The sequence below is a fragment of the Caretta caretta genome, chromosome 3 (assembly GCF_965140235.1).
Source record: "Caretta caretta isolate rCarCar2 chromosome 3, rCarCar1.hap1, whole genome shotgun sequence".
NCBI lineage: Eukaryota > Metazoa > Chordata > Testudines > Cheloniidae > Caretta > Caretta caretta.
This window is the reverse complement of record NC_134208.1, coordinates 169111184-169126921: the sequence shown is the minus strand read 5'-3', so window position 1 is coordinate 169126921 and position 15738 is coordinate 169111184. Positions and strand designations below refer to the sequence as shown.

General features: G+C 42.8%; 1 protein-coding gene across 4 annotated transcripts in view; it reads right to left on the bottom strand.

Annotated features, from left to right (window-relative positions):
• KCNH1 (potassium voltage-gated channel subfamily H member 1) overlaps positions 1 to 15738 on the bottom strand; it is a 314873-nt gene that overhangs the window by 145240 nt on the left and 153895 nt on the right. For all 4 annotated transcript variants that reach the window (XR_012667760.1, XR_007355670.2, XM_048843090.2 and 1 more), the window contains 2 exons: positions 12958 to 13157; positions 4356 to 4608 (listed from right to left, as the gene is read on the bottom strand). Coding sequence is in view for 2 of the 4 variants with exons in the window: in XM_048843090.2 (XP_048699047.1) it covers positions 4356 to 4608; positions 12958 to 13157 (453 nt within the window). In the remaining 2 variants the exon portion in view is untranslated. The remainder of the gene's footprint in view (positions 1 to 4355; positions 4609 to 12957; positions 13158 to 15738) is intronic.

Below are 15738 nucleotides of genomic sequence, written 5' to 3'. Positions count from 1 at the left end.
GCAGAGCTCAGTTTTTGGAGATACCACTGGATGCTATGGTGCAGGGTAAGTGGGGCAGGGCCAGAGAACTTGCTATTCCAACCTGACACAGAAGAATGGGCTGGAGTAACCTCCATGGAAGGCTCCACACCCTGAATTTGCCCAGAGGAGGGGAATTCCTCAGGTTGGAAACCACACAGAAAATTTGCCCCTAAGCAACTTGTCCAATTCCCACAGCTAGTCCTGGCAGAGCCACAAACAGAACCCAAATCTCCTGACTTTGGCCTTAGTCTATTAGTCTCACAAGTAAAACACAGGGTCCACTCAAACTGCCATGGGAGCTGCTTCTGCTTGCAAGTTTTATTTAAGGGGGGGAGGGGAATATCAAGGGAATCAATCTATTTATTGTCCCATGAGAACAGTGATAACACAAAATAATATTTCTATTCATTCAGTCACTGAGTGAGTGGCCTTATTTATTTATCCATAATCTTTTATCAGTGACATCATCAGCTGTCAATGCATTGGGGCCTTAGGTTTCCTTAAGATTAATTTCTTCAGGAATTTATGCTGACTTCTTTTAAAAATAGTTGTGAAAAGTTAAACAAGAGTAGCTGGTGATGCTAACAAAGGAATTTGTTTATTTTTTTTTTTAAAAAAGAAGAGCTTAATGGCCTATTTCAAGTCCTTTCAGTTTAATTTAAACACAGTAGTAGATATTCTGTGTTCTTCTGATGAATATAGTGGCAGAGAAATAGGGTAATAGGATACAAGGCGATACTTCAACTTAAGACATTGTTTCACATTAGCCATATGAATTACTAAAGTCAGCATGCGAAAATGGTATAAGTGTCTGCCTGGATGTGTGACTTCAGGTGTAGCAGAGGCTGCTCAATATCTTACGGGATTAAACTATTACATGTATTTTACACACACGTACACTTTGCTATAGAACAAAATAGACCTGATTACGTCACTGCCTTGTACCATCTTTACTCATTTACACATGTGCAAAAATGAGTGTAAAATATTACAGGCAAAAGTTCTCCAGACCTCTAAGCTAACGACACTACTTACGCAGCTCTGCTCAGGCACAGTGGAGAACTGAGCCCAGTTCAGTAGCTTTATTTTGCCAGTAGAAATTTCTCGTAGAAGAGTTGGGTATACTTGTTCTGAAAGATTAAGGTTATTGGGTTGGTGAGTTTTTTGTTTTTGTTTGTTTTTTAAGGCTGGTATGAATGACAGATACTGGTTTAAGCCACCGTGAGGTTCCATCTTTTCACAAAAAGGTCAGACTGAATCAAGGGATAAATACCACGTTTTCAATGCTCCAGCCACCTCATGATTTAGCTACGTCTACTGGATTATCCGTCTTTTCTCCTTCACAGTGTTGTTCACATCACTGCAAGCTCTTTGTATGGTTTTAATGCCTCCAACCTAGAGTGCCATTCCTAGTTTAAATCCTCTACATTTTTAGATTACTTTGACCTTGGCAGATAGAATATTGTTTTGAAAAGGGATTATAAACGACATTAGCGTTTGCTTATTATAACACATACCTGGTTAAGAGTGACAGCATTGTCTGTAAAGCTTCTCCTGAGTGATCCCTCAAGAATTGCTTTTAGTTTTAAACAGACCCCCCCCCTTTTTTTTTTAAACGGAATTGAAATTATAGGTACAATTTTCAAAAGCACTCAGCACTGATCTAACTCTGCTCGCACTGAAAGCAGCGTTAAAACTCCTATTGACTTCAATGGGAGCACAGTTAAGCCAGGACTGAGTGCTTTGGAAAACAGTCACAGGTGACGTGCATGCACCTTTACACAGACTCACGAGGTAGAAAGGATGATCTTATGATCAGTCCCTGGAAAAATCATGGAGCAGGTTCTCAAGAAATCAATTCTGAAGTACTTAGAGGAGAGGAAAGTGATCAAGAACAGTCAGCATGGATTCACCAAGGGCAAGTCATGCCTGACTAACCTAATTGTCTTCTATGATGAGATAACTGGCTCTGTGGATGAGGGGAAAACAGTGGATGTGTTATTCCTTGACTTCAGCAAAGCTTTTGATATGGTCTCCCACAGTATTCTTGCCAGCAAGTTAAAGTAGTATGGGCTGGATGAATGGACTATAAGGTTGATAGAAAATTGGCTAGATTGTCAGGCTCAACGGCCAGTGATCAATGACTCCATGTCTAGTTGGCAGCAGGTATCAAGCAGAGTGCCCCAAGGGTCGGTCCTAGGGCCGGTTTTGTTCAAGATCTTCATTTATGATCTGGAGGAAGGCGTGGATTGCACCCTCAGCAAGTTTGCAGATGACACTAAACTGGGAGGAGTGGCAGATACTCTGGAGGGTAGGGATAGGATACAGAGGGACCTAGACAAATTAGAGGATTGGGCCAAAAGAAATCTGATGAGATTCAACAAGGACAAGTGCAGAGTCCTGCATTTAGGAAGGAAGAATCCCATGCACTGCAAGAGACTGGGGACATAGTGGCTAGGCAGCAGTTCTGCAGAAAAGAACCTAGGGGTTAGAGTGGACGAGAATCATAGAATATAAGGGTTGGAAGGGACCCCAGAAGGTCATCTAGTCCAACCCCCTGCTCGAAGCAGGACCAAATCCCAGTTAAATCATCCCAGCCAGGGCTTTGTCAAGCCTGACCTTAAAAACCTCTAAGGAAGGAGATTCTACCACCTCCCTAGGTAACGCATTCCAGTGTTTCACCACCCTCTTAGTGAAAAAGTTTTTCCTAATATCCAATCTAAACCTCCCCCACTGCAACTTGAGACCATTACTCCTCGTTCTGTCATCTGCTACCATTGAGAACAGTCTAGAGCCATCCTCTTTGGAACCCCCTTTCAGGTAGTTGAAAGCAGCTATCAAATCCCCCTCATTCTTCTCTTCTGCAGGCTAAACAATCCCAGCTCCCTCAGCCTCTCCTCATAACTCATGTGTTCCAGACCCCTAATCATTTTTGTTGCCCTTCGCTGGACTCTCTCCAATTTATCCATATCCTTCTTGAAGTGTGGGGCCCAAAACTGGACACAGTACTCCAGATGAGGCCTCACCAATGTCGAATAGAGGGGAACGATCAAGTCCCTCGATCTGCTCGCTATGCCCCTACTTATACATCCCAAAATGCCATTGGCCTTCTTGGCAACAAGGGCACACTGCTGACTCATATCCAGCTTCTCGTCCACTGTCACCCCTAGGTCCTTTTCCGCAGAACTGCTGCCTAGCCATTCGGTCCCTAGTCTGTAGCTGTGCATTGGGTTCTTCCGTCCTAAGTGCAGGACCCTGCACTTATCCTTATTGAACCTCATCAGATTTCTTTTGGCCCAATCCTGCAATTTGTCTAGGTCCTTCTGTATCCTATCCCTCCCCTCCAGCATATCTACCACTCCTCCCAGTTTAGTATCATCCGCAAATTTGCTGAGAGTGCAATCCACACCATCCTCCAGATCATTTATGGATATGAAGCTGGATATGAGTCAACAGCGTGCCCTTGTTGCCAGGAAGGCGAACGGCATTTTGGGCTGTATAAGTAGGAGCATTGCCAGTAGATCGAGGGACATGATCATTCCCCTCTATTTGGCTTTGGTGAGGCCTCATCTGTAGTACAGTGTCCAGTTTTGAGACCCTCACTACAAGAAGGATGTGGAAAAATTGGAAGGAGTCCGGGGAGGGCAACAAAAATGATTAGGGGACTGGAACACATGAGTTATGAGGAGAGGCTAAGGGAACTGGGATTATTTAGTCTGCAGAAGAGAAGAATGAGGGGGGAGGGAGATTTGATAGCTGCTTTCAACTACCTGTAAGTGGGTTGCAAAGAGGATAGATCTAGACTGTTCTCACTAGTACCAGATGACAGAACAAGGAGCAGTGGTCTCAAATTGCAGTGGGGGAGATTTAGGTTGGATATTAGGAAAAAACTTTTTCACTAGGAGGGTGGTGAAGCACTGGAATGGGTTACCTAGGGAGGTGGTGGAATCTTCTTCCTTGGAGGTTTTTAAGGTCAGGCTTGACAACACCCTGGCTGGGACGATTTAGTTGGGGATTGGTCCTGCTTTCAGCAGGGGGTTGGACTAGATGACCTCCTGAGGTCCCTTCCAACCCTGATATTCTAGGATTTTATGCTTCTGTGCCAGGTTCCTGTGTGACCTTGAACAAATAATCTCTTCTCTGCCTCTGTTTCTTCATCTGTTAAAGGGGGGTGATAACACACAGATACCTCACCACAGCATTGTGAGGCTAAATTAATTAAGGGTTTGAAAGCATGGTGAGACTCTTTAATGGAAGGTGCTATAGAAATGCTGAAGATTAGCATTATATTAGGTATGCATAGACGCACACACATTATAAACAATGAGACGTACCCAAAATAGCAACAACTTCATCGTCTTGGATTACTTCCAAAGACCCTGAAACCACAAAGCAAAGGCTGTCCACACTCTCGCCAGCATGGTAGATCAGATCCCCGGGGGCACAGTGTACAGTCTGAAATTCCATGGCCAGGGCTCGAAGGCACCCATCGCTAGCCAGTCTGAATGCTGGGTGCTCCTTGAAAACTTTGCGGTTCAGATGCACACAGATGTCTGCTCGCATATCCTTAGGGCAGATCTGTAAAACCTAAAAGGAGATTAGATCATCAGTTTCTGTGCAAGAGTCCTGGAGCATTCTATCGGCCGGTTGCCTTCCTGGTGTGATCCCATTTTTTTAAACTATAGCAGAGTTTAAGAACTATGGGATTCTTCTCATACATTTCCACCCTCAGTTAAAAGAAAAAGCTCCATAACATTAACTTAGCCTACTTTACAACACTAGAAGGAAAATAATGTTTTTTTCTCAGCAACATGCTCTGCTAGATATTGAATTATAGAATAAATGCTGCAGGTATTTAAAACAGTAAAATTAACAGCACAGTGATGCACAAAGCTTGTGTAGAAACGACTGCTAATGCCATGGGCTTGTATTTGATGGATATTTCATTCTTAATAGGAAAATTCCATGAAAAATGCACAAACTATGCATAGTGCATTACCTACTTGGAGTGTGCGTGGTAAGGGGAGTCATGGATTCCTTTAAGCTAAATAATCAGAAAATGTATTAACCCATTGGGGCGAACTACAAAAGTATAAACACCTCACCCGCTGGCAAGAATGAACAGAGTCCTTGGTGTGGGAGATAAATTGGCTTACACCTGGTTTTCCATAGTGGGGAATCTTTAACCTTCCCGGGACAACATTTCTTCTAGTGCACCATCCAAATGGGTTTCTGTTTATCAAGACTTTTTTATTAACATACTTCTGTCTTTGTGTGTATATTTGTGCCACTGCATTAGTGATCCTATTGTGTCCAATGTCACATCTACCTTGAGAGATTGTTGATATGCTACAGACACGGGTGAAGTGGGGACAATGGATTTACCAGTGTACATACAAATTTAAAATTACTAGTGAAAACTCTGGAATTGTACAAAATGAACAGGAATTTGGGATCACAAGCTTTCATAGAATCATAGACTTTAAGGTCAGAAGGGACCATTATGATAGTCTAGTCTGACCTCCTGCAGAACGCAGGCCATGGAATCTCACCCATCAACTCCTGTAACAAACCCCTAATTTACGTCTGAGCTATTGAAGTCCTCAAATCGTGGTTTAAAAACGTCAAGGTGCAGAGAATCCTCCAGCAAGTGACCCAGGCCCCACGCTGCAAAGGAAGGTGAAAAACCCCCAGGGCCTCTGCCAATCTGCCCCGAGGGGAAATTCCTTCCCAACCCCAAATATGGCAATCAGCTAAACCCGGAGCACGCGGGCAAGACTCTCCAGCCAGATACTACAGAGAATTCTTTCCTGGGTAACTCAGATCCTACCCCATCTAACATCCCACAGGCCATTGGACATATCTACTGCTAGTAGTCGAAGATCAATTAATTGCCAAAATTAGGCTATCCCATCATATCATCTCCTCCATAAACTTATCAAGCTTTGTCTTGAAGCCAGCTATGTCTTTTGCCCCCACGGCTTCCCTTGGAAGGCTGTTCCAGAATTTCACTCCCTGATGGCTAGAAACCTTAGCCTAATTTCAAGTCTAAAATTCCTGATGGCCAGTTTATATCCATTTGTTCTTGTGTCCACATTGGTACCGAGTTTAAATAATTCTTCTCCCTCCATGGTATTTATCCCTCTGATATATTTATAGAGAGCAATCATATCTCCCCTCAGCCTTCTTTTAGTTAGGCTAAACAAGCCAAGCTCCTTGAGTCTCCTTTCATAAGACAGGTTTTCCATTCCTCGGATCATCCTAGTAGCCTCTCTCTGTACCTGTTCCAGTTTGAATTCATCCTTCTTAAACATGGGAGACCAAAACTGCACACAATATTCCAGATGAGGTCTCACCAGTGCCTTGTATAACGGTACTAACACCTCCTTATCTGTATCGGAAATACCTCGCCTGATGCATCCCAAGACCGCATTAGCTTTTTTCACGGCCATATCACATTGTAGGCTCATAGTCATCCTGTGATCAACCAATACTCCGAGGTCCTTCTCCTCCTCTGTTACTTCCAAGTAATGCATCCCCAGGTTATAACAGAAATTCTTGTTATTAATCCCTAAATGCATGACCTTGCACTTTTCACTATTAAATTTCATCCTATTACTATTATTGCAGTTTACAAGGTCATCCACATCTTCCTGTATGATACCCCGGTCCTTCTCTGTATTGTCAATACCTCCCAGCTGTGTGTCATCCGCAAACTTTATTAGCACATTCCCGCTTTTTGTGCCAAGGTCAGGAATAAAAAGATTAAATAAGATTGATCCCCAAACCGATCCCTGAGGAACTCCACTAGTAACCTTCTTCCAGTCTGACAGTTCACCTTTCAGTGTGACCTGCTGTAGTCTCCCCTTTAAGCAATTCCTTATCCACCTTTCAATTTTCATATTGACCCCCATCTTTTCCAATTTAGCTAATAATTCTCCATGTGGAACTGTATCAAATGCCTTACTGAAATCGAGGTAATTTAGATCCACTGCGGTCCCTTTGTCTAAAAAGATCTGTTACCTTCTCAAAGAAGGAGATCAGGTTGGTTTGATATGATCTACCTTTTGTAAAACTATGCTGTATTTTGTCCCATTTGCCATCGACCTCAATGTCCTTAACTACTTTCTCCTTCAAAAATTTTTCCAACACATGTCAAACAGGCCTGTAGTTACCCAGATCTTTTTTTTTTTAACTTTCTTAAAAATAGGAACTTTGTTAGCAATTCTCCAGTCATATGGTAAAATCCCTGAGTTTACAGATTGATTAAAAATTCTTGCTAACAGGCTTGGAATGTCATGTGCCAGTTCCTTTAATATTCTTGGATGAAGATTATCCGGGGCCCCCAATTTAGTCCCATTAAGCTGTTTGAGTTTGGCTTCTACCTCGGATGTGTTAATATCTACCTCCATATCCTCATTCCCATTTGTCATCCTACCATTATCCCTAAGCTCCTCATTAGCCTTGTTAGAGACTGAGGCAAAGTATTTGTTTAGATATTGGGCCATGCCTAGATTATCCTTAACCTCCACTCTATCCTCAGTGTTAAGCAGTCCCACTTCTTTCTTTGTTTTCTTCTTTATTTATATGGCTATAGAACCTTTTACTATTGCTTTTAATTTCCTTTGCAAGGTCCAACTCTACGCGGCTTTTGGCCTCTCTCACTTTATCCCTACATGTTCTGACCTCAGTAAGGTAGCTTTCCTTGCTAATCCCTCCCATCTTCCACTCCTTGTAGGCTGTTTTTTCTTAATCACCTCTCTGAGATGCTTGCTCATCCAGCTTGGTCTACAACTCCTGCCTATGAATTTTTTCCCCTTTCTTGGGATGCAGGCTTCTGATAGTTTCTGCAACTTTGACTTGAAGTAATTCCAGGCCTCCTCCGCCTTTAGATCCACAAGTTTTTCAGTCCAATCCACTTCCCTAACTAAATTTCCTTAATTTTTTTAAGTTAGCCTTTTTGAAATCAAAAACCCTAGTTACAGATCTTCTTCAAGACTTCAATCTTGATCAGTTGTGCCATCCTCCATCCTGAAGTCTATTTCCCTCCTTACTCAGGTGAAGTCCATCCCGAGAGAACAGTCCTCTGTCCATGAATGCTTCCCAGTGGCCATACATCCCAAAGCCCTCCTTATAGCGTCACTGCCTGAGCCATCTGTTGAGCATCATAATCCTGTCACACCTTTGTTTCCCTTCTCTAGGAACAGGCAGAATCCCACTGAAGATCACCTGAGCCTCTATTTCCTTTAGCGTCTTTCCCAGCCTGGCATAGTCTCTCTTGATACATTCCAGTGAGAATCTAGCCGTATCGTTTGTTCCCACATGAAGGATAATCAATGGATTCTTTCCCGCTCCCGTTAGGATCCTCTTCAGCCTCAGGTCCACATCCCATATCTTAGCATCTGGCAGACAGCACACCCTTCTGTTCTCTGGATCAGCTCTTGTTACAGGCCTGTCTATTCTTCTCAGTAATGAATCCCCAGTCACGTAGACCTGCCTTTTCTTAGCGATGGTGTGATTCTCCAGTCTATCCCCTGTTCCATCTGGCCGCAAGTCCTCTGGATTCCTATTGTCCCTTGCAATCCCCTGCAACCCATCCCGTATCCTCCTGGGGCTTATATTTGGGGTTATCTCCATTGACTCTTGCCTTCTTCCAATAGGATTATCTGCTCTTCTCTTTCTCCTTGCTCTCTCACCTTCAGTGACCATCTGCTGTGCCCCTTCTTCATTTTCCAACTCCGCAAACCTGTTCCTGAGCAATATTTCTCCTTCACTGCCCCGTCCTTTCCTCTGCCTGGTTCTCCTAGTCACATGCTTCCACTGTCCACTTTCGTCGTCCATCAGCATCTCCTCAGATTAATCTCTGATGAACTGGACATCAACATTCACTATTTGAAAGAAATAGGTCTAATTGAGCAGATGGTGTTTGCCTCATTTTTCTCAAAAGTAACTACTTCATCCAATTAAGGAACAACCTTCATGAGCTCTAAAGTTACTCCCATGCATCCTTCCCTTCATGGAAGGAGGGTGGTGGTTTCAGTGCAAAAGCTCATGGGGATTAGGGGCAAGGGTAAAACAGTAAATAGTTAAGACTTATCAGAGACCAGAGACTATAAGGGACCACCACAGTACAAAATTAATTTCCAAGGCCGGTATTTTCAAAGATAGACACCTATACAGCATATTAACTACATGCATGCATCCCTGCACACAGCTTATTATTTGTGTATGCAAATATGCCTACAGGGTCACATTTTCTATCACTGGCCAAAGCCTAGGTACCAGGCTTTGCTCATGAGTCCTCTACAGAGCTGGAGGGATGGAGTTCTACAACCAAGAGTGCAATGTGCCAGAAGAAAACTAATCAACAATCACTATAACAGTCTCCTTAACTACCATGGCTCCCTAGTCGGGAGACAAGCCGATCTGTTGCAGCTCCACTAAAGCTTTAAGTTTCCTAGTCCTACCCCTAAGGAGTCATGCTACCATAGGATGCAGCCCCAGGCTGAGAAACACATTTCTGTGGTGCTTGGGCATGGACCCTATTTGATGATCTCTCCAGTCTGCCCATGCTGAGCAGCAGAACCTCAGTAGTTCTGCAACTTCTCAGGCTCTACATTTCCTCATTAGGAGTGAGGGAACAACATTTGGCTTGGACACACACAAATGAGGTGGTTAGCTGTGCAGTTACACAATTTACTCTTGCAATGTTTATGTTCACACATACACGTCATATCTGCAGAAACTTGCCAGTCAGAGATTAGCCTAGGAAGCATGTGCGTGCGTGTGTACGCGCACACCCTCCCCCCACACAAATATCTTATTGTCACATACATATTGTCAGTGCTGTTATAACTGGGGCAATTGCAGGAAAACTCTGATTTTGCTACCAATGACTTTATGAAGGCATACAATACAAAGCAGCAGTATTGATGACGGTGAGCTGACCAAGTGGTTTGAAGTGAAAACTGGAGTCAGACAGGTATGCATATTCAGTCCCATACTTTTTGCTCTATACTTAGAAAATTTCTTGTCCTATTCCCTTAACATTGGTGGAGGCCACAGGATATCAGGGCAAATGATTAATCACCTTGACTTTGCAAACAATATCATAATGGTACGGCCCCTGGAGGAATATAACCAAGAAGCCACAACTAACCTATACACAACAGCCACAGAATGGAGATGAAAACTGAACAAACAAAAAGACCAAACTAATTGAACCATCAAAAATTAAGAAACAGGCTAAGCTCATCATTAACAGTGTCAACATTGAACAAGGAGAGAGTTTTTGCTACTTAGATTCCATCATAAGGTATGACAACTACTATGAAAACAACATTGACAAGTGGATAGCTACTGCCAGGAGAAAGTTCACTTGCCTGAATAAAATTATTTGGACCCTTAACTCACCATGTCCAAGACCGCTAAAACTAGTTTATATACAATGCGCATTGTACCCGTATTACTTCATGCGTGTGAAACATGGGTACTGATAAAGCATCTGGGGCAAGAGCTGCAAATATTTGAAATGTGTTGTTTGCCCCACGACAAGATTAGATAGACTAAAGAAATGAGGACACCCATAGAAGTACAATGAGCAACTACAATGGTTTGGCAATGTTGCTAAAATGACCGAAAACGGACTGCCTAAAATTGTTCTGCGTGGAAATAATGCATGGAGCGGCAGGCAGCGGACATCCATGGAGACAGTGGTACAACATGGTATATGAAGCCATCCAGGAAACTCCCCTACAGGGTCCAATGACAACTCAAAACAGAGGTGGATGGAATCCTCTCATAACTTTGGCCCTACCCAGCCTTGGTGTTGGAAGGAGGAGACGATTTTATGAAACTCTCATCCAAAATGCTTCTGTTCCCCCTATCGAATAGGAGATTATTGTATTTCTCACTCCCATTTTAGAGAAGTTTTGGGGATTGCCATCAGACTTTCAAATATGTTAAACCCACTATAGGTAACCCTTGATTTCTATGAGAATTCCTGGACTGTAGTAGCCTTTCATCAGTATGAATATCACAAAGAACCCAAATGTGGGTCATCATAGATTAGTTAGTGCTTTTAACCAGGAACCCTGGCACTTGATGAGAATGACATTTGCAAAACCTGCAGGCTTGCCTTTGCTTTTAGTTTGTTATTCATCCCCAGACTTATGCACAATCAGCACGAGTTCAAAGTACCATATTACAAAGATTGATTCTGAGGATAAGTTCACCTTTAAATATTTGTTTTACCTGTAGCGGGTCGCATTATTTTACACACTAACAATGGCAGCTGTGCAGGCATGTGGAAGTGATACCATGTTTTATTCATTATCCAGCATTCTGGAAGTTGTGTATGAATGCAAAAATCAATGGAGCTCAGACTTGAAAATTTATGGACTGGCACAACCATTAGTCAGTGGTATATTCGTTAGTCCTTGTTATAAATGGTGAGGCTGATTTTTTTTGTTTTTGTTTTATAGCCATAAAGATTGGCGCTTAAGCTTCCAAAGTGTCAGTTACTGAAAGCTACATCATATGCTCTCTGAGATTCTGATAATTGGAGACTTTTCATATTAAAATAATTCTAGAAGGTGAAATGAGTCAGATGTGATTTAATTTGAATCTTGCTATCTCCAAAGTCATTCTCAGCAGTACATATCCAGTATTTCCATGTTAAACAGGGGAAGCCAGGGATGAATACTTTTTTTTTTTTTAAACCATGCAGAATTACTTTTTGTTGCTGGACCATCCCGCTGTACTGTGTGCCCTGGGTGTCCCCCAACCATCCAGGTGGCTTTACATCCTTCCCTGAAGTCCACAGAAAGCAGTATTTGTGAGGATATGATCAGTGCCACTGCTGATCAGTAGCGCTGGACGTTACAATATCATTCCTCCTGGAGAACTGCTGCTCTGGACAATACCCCCTCAAGTTGCACTCTGGGATCCAGCTGGCAGAAAGCAATGCTAAAGAGTCCCATCAGGAAGTCAAACAGTCCCATGTTCCTATGAGACTCCAGACAACTATCTCCAGGCTGCATCTGCTCAGCCCATCTCTAACAATGTTTTAAGCGCGAGAGAGCAATGAGTTTGTTTTAAATCACATCATCCACCATTTTGAACAATAAATTAAACAACCAACCAGAAGCCTGGTGATTGGAACGTTGTTGTAATTTCCTGAATTAATAACCCTGGAACACACACCACGCTCATTTCTCTGCTAACAAAAGGAAAAACAGTATCTCTATAAAAGTAGGCACCTAATATGAAGGGACTAAAGAGAATTTTCTTTTGTTGAAGGGGTATTTGTTATCTCAATACACACAATGGGAGTTGTGCCTGTAAATCCAATGAATTAAGATTAGAATAGTCCCCTAGTAAAAGGTAGATCCCAAACTATCTTATTATTAGAATAGCTAACCTATATTAATAACCTATACCCTGTATGTCTACATGGTAATCAATACCCCTATTAATATGTGACAGGAGCAGCCTGTGCACCTTGTGCACAAAACCACATAGTTAAAACATGCTCCTCTCTCTGAGGTCAGGCAACTCCCCTTAGCAACATGACCTTGTTTCCTCCCAACCTCCTTTTGGGTGGCATGCATCCCTTAGGGCCCAGGATATGACCAATCCCTACACCCTTGGAGTACAGAGTCTGCAATTGTGCCTGGCCCCTGGCACGGAGGGTGAAAAGGAAAGCAAGGCTGCCTGTGCCCTGTCCTCCTGGATACTCAAACATGATCAGTGCACATTCTAGCCCTATGAGAATATAAAACCTATCATCATCAATGCACATTTTGTTTGTTTGATGTAATCTTGGCATCTCAATAATTCAACAGCTAAAAATATCAACATTGGGGATTAAATAGTTAGCGAGCTTGGAAGAGCTTTAAGTAAGTGATACGTTTCCTTCAGGTTGCATTCTCTCACCTTTTCAGTATCTATCCCCCTGGACATTGACCAAGTGGAAACGATATAGTCCATCACACGTTCGCTCAGACCTTTGGGCACTTGGTAGAGTTTAAGGAAGTCCCGGACACTGTTCAGCATTTCATGGTACCGGTTTGTGTTGGCATACATTTGCTGGAAGATGGTTGTCACGTTACCAAAAATGGTGGCATACAGAAGTGCTGTAAACAAAAGAAAAAAAAAGGTCAGTAGGCATTTTCCTAAAGTCTCAAGGAGCAGCAGACTGGAGAGCTATGTAATAATACATTGTGTTGGTTTGTCTGCCCTCTCACAATGTCTGTGTGTCCATATAGCCAAGGGCAACGGTAATGTCAGGTCCTCAGAAGTATATGTGATCACTTCACCAAGTTAGGCTGGTAAAAATCTTATAAAAACACAAATACAAACATTTCTTGTAGCACTACAAATTCAGGATGGCTGTATAATTTATGATGGTGAGTATTGGGAGGTGAAAGAATTATCGAAACATATTCTATACATTTGTCTTTGACCATCAAACAATTCAGTAGCATCAAAAACCATATAAAAACAAAATGTAAGATAAAAGAATGTTAAGCCAAATAGTTTGACAGCAAATAGTTTAAAATTTCATCTATGGTCTATCGCTCCAGCGTTAAAATGCCATCAGTGACACATTTCCAAGCTTTAAATGCATTACTACAATAGTCAGTCGAGCCATCATTATCCACCTCAGCGTGACAACAACAATGCATCAAAGCACAAAATGGAATAGAATACACAACCACCACAGGTCAGTGATTTATAAATGCAAGTGTAATAATGCAGATTTTTATGTATTATGTTTTAATATTCTTCAGGCAGAAGGAACAGCAAGGTCTCAGGTAAGAATGAGAATTAGAGCAATCCCCTTCCCCAAACATAGAATCTGGGGTATGCCTTCTGACGACAGTCAGTTTACTTACAATGGCCACATGGTTTATTTATTCAAAATTTGTTAAAGTAATAAAAAATGAGTCTTTTTTTATTTCCTTTTAAAAAAAAATCAGAGGCAGAAGGTCAGATACAGACACAAAGCGCTTAAAAAAAAATCCATTCACCCAAGGCATTAGGCTGGGTGAGTGTCAGCCGGAATGCCTGCATTCTAATGATGTACAGGGTGCTGGAGTTACAGTTCATGGTCACAATGTGAGGCAGCCTTTCTCAAGGTCTCTTACCTCATCTCTGTGCCCTACCCAAGCCACCTGTATGTAATCATCACTGAGAAAAGAGACCTGGGGAGCATAGTGAAGCACCAGATCAGCTCAATGAAAGGAAAGCCAAGAAACCATCAGAGTAGATTAGACAACCAAGGGCACAATCAGCCTGAGAGGGTATCCAAGCAGCAACTGAGCACTGGCTGAGCAGCGGGTACCTGCTTCTAACCCACCTCGTCTCCTCCGCATTTTTTCTGCTTCTCTGTTTGTCATTTCCCTGCCCCCCCCCCCATCTTCTTTCCTTTGTCCCTTTCCCTTTTTCTCTCCTGCTTCACTTCTCTAAGAGAGAATCTCGTTATTTAGGCCAGGACTACAGCACCTATTTAAATGGTTTTACTCTGTTTAGCAGGGCTGAATTAAGGCAATCTGGGAGTCTAAGCACACCACCCCACAGAGGCCACCCTTTGGCCCTACCCCCACACTCTAGGCCATACTCCCACAACTGTGGCCCTGCTCCTTCAAGGAGTAGTCTGCCCCAGAGGAGGAAGGACTCGACCCCCTTACATACCTCAGAATGGGGGCCCCTTCTAACACCAGGCCAGCAGAGCCATAATGGGGTGGCAGCTGCAAGAGCCTCCATAAACAGCATCCCCAATGGGCTCATGTTGGCTCCTGAGGGTAGAGGGTGTCAGAATTAGCAACCCAATAAAGTGAATAGAGTAGCTCTCAAATCAATTTGGGGTACTACTTTAGCCTGCCTACAGATTCAGGCAGCACCAGTTACGCTTGGTTCATGTTTCCAAGATTTTGTTCACAACCACAAGGCTTAGAGACATAACTTTAAAAAACACGAAAGCTCATATTTTGAGGTCATTCCATGACTCCAGAGGCCAGGATCCTAGGTACAGATCTGTAATAGTGCTTATGTTTCAATCCAGTCCTGCCTTTCTGGGGCTCAGCACCTAAATGTTTAAACTGCGGGAAGGAGTCACTTGTGAGGCAGCCTAGCTGCACAGGTACTGTTCACTCTGGCAAGTAGGCTTAGCACTTGGGTTACTTAGAATCAAGTACATTTTTAAAGCTCTGTACACCATACACAGAACATATACCAGTGACACCCGCTTTCCATAACTGTGTCGGCTGCTCTTAAGCCAACTAGAACACTACAAGATTTTATGTCTGATAAAGTCATCATCTTCTGTAGGTACTTGCAGAACTGTCCTTTTCTCCCTAGGCCATTGAGATCAGATGAGCAGGTTCAATCTGGATTTAGTCCAGTGCAGGGCCTTCTCAGGAGGACATGGCTATGCATGGCTATGCACTCCTTGAAGATGCGTAACCATTTTCAGAACTCATAAATCCTTTCTGCTTGAACCAGCTTGCCCATTTTCCACCTACCCTTCTGCACAGATGGAGAGGGGGCTGGTGCTAGGGGAATGTAACTGGACCACTCACCCTACTTCAGTCACCACTGTATACAGTGTCCAGGGGTCCTTTTGATAAATAATTTACTGAGCTCTGATATTTATGTATTCATGGGCCAAATCCTGAGGACCTTAGTCAGTTTCAACTCAATCACACCTTTTCT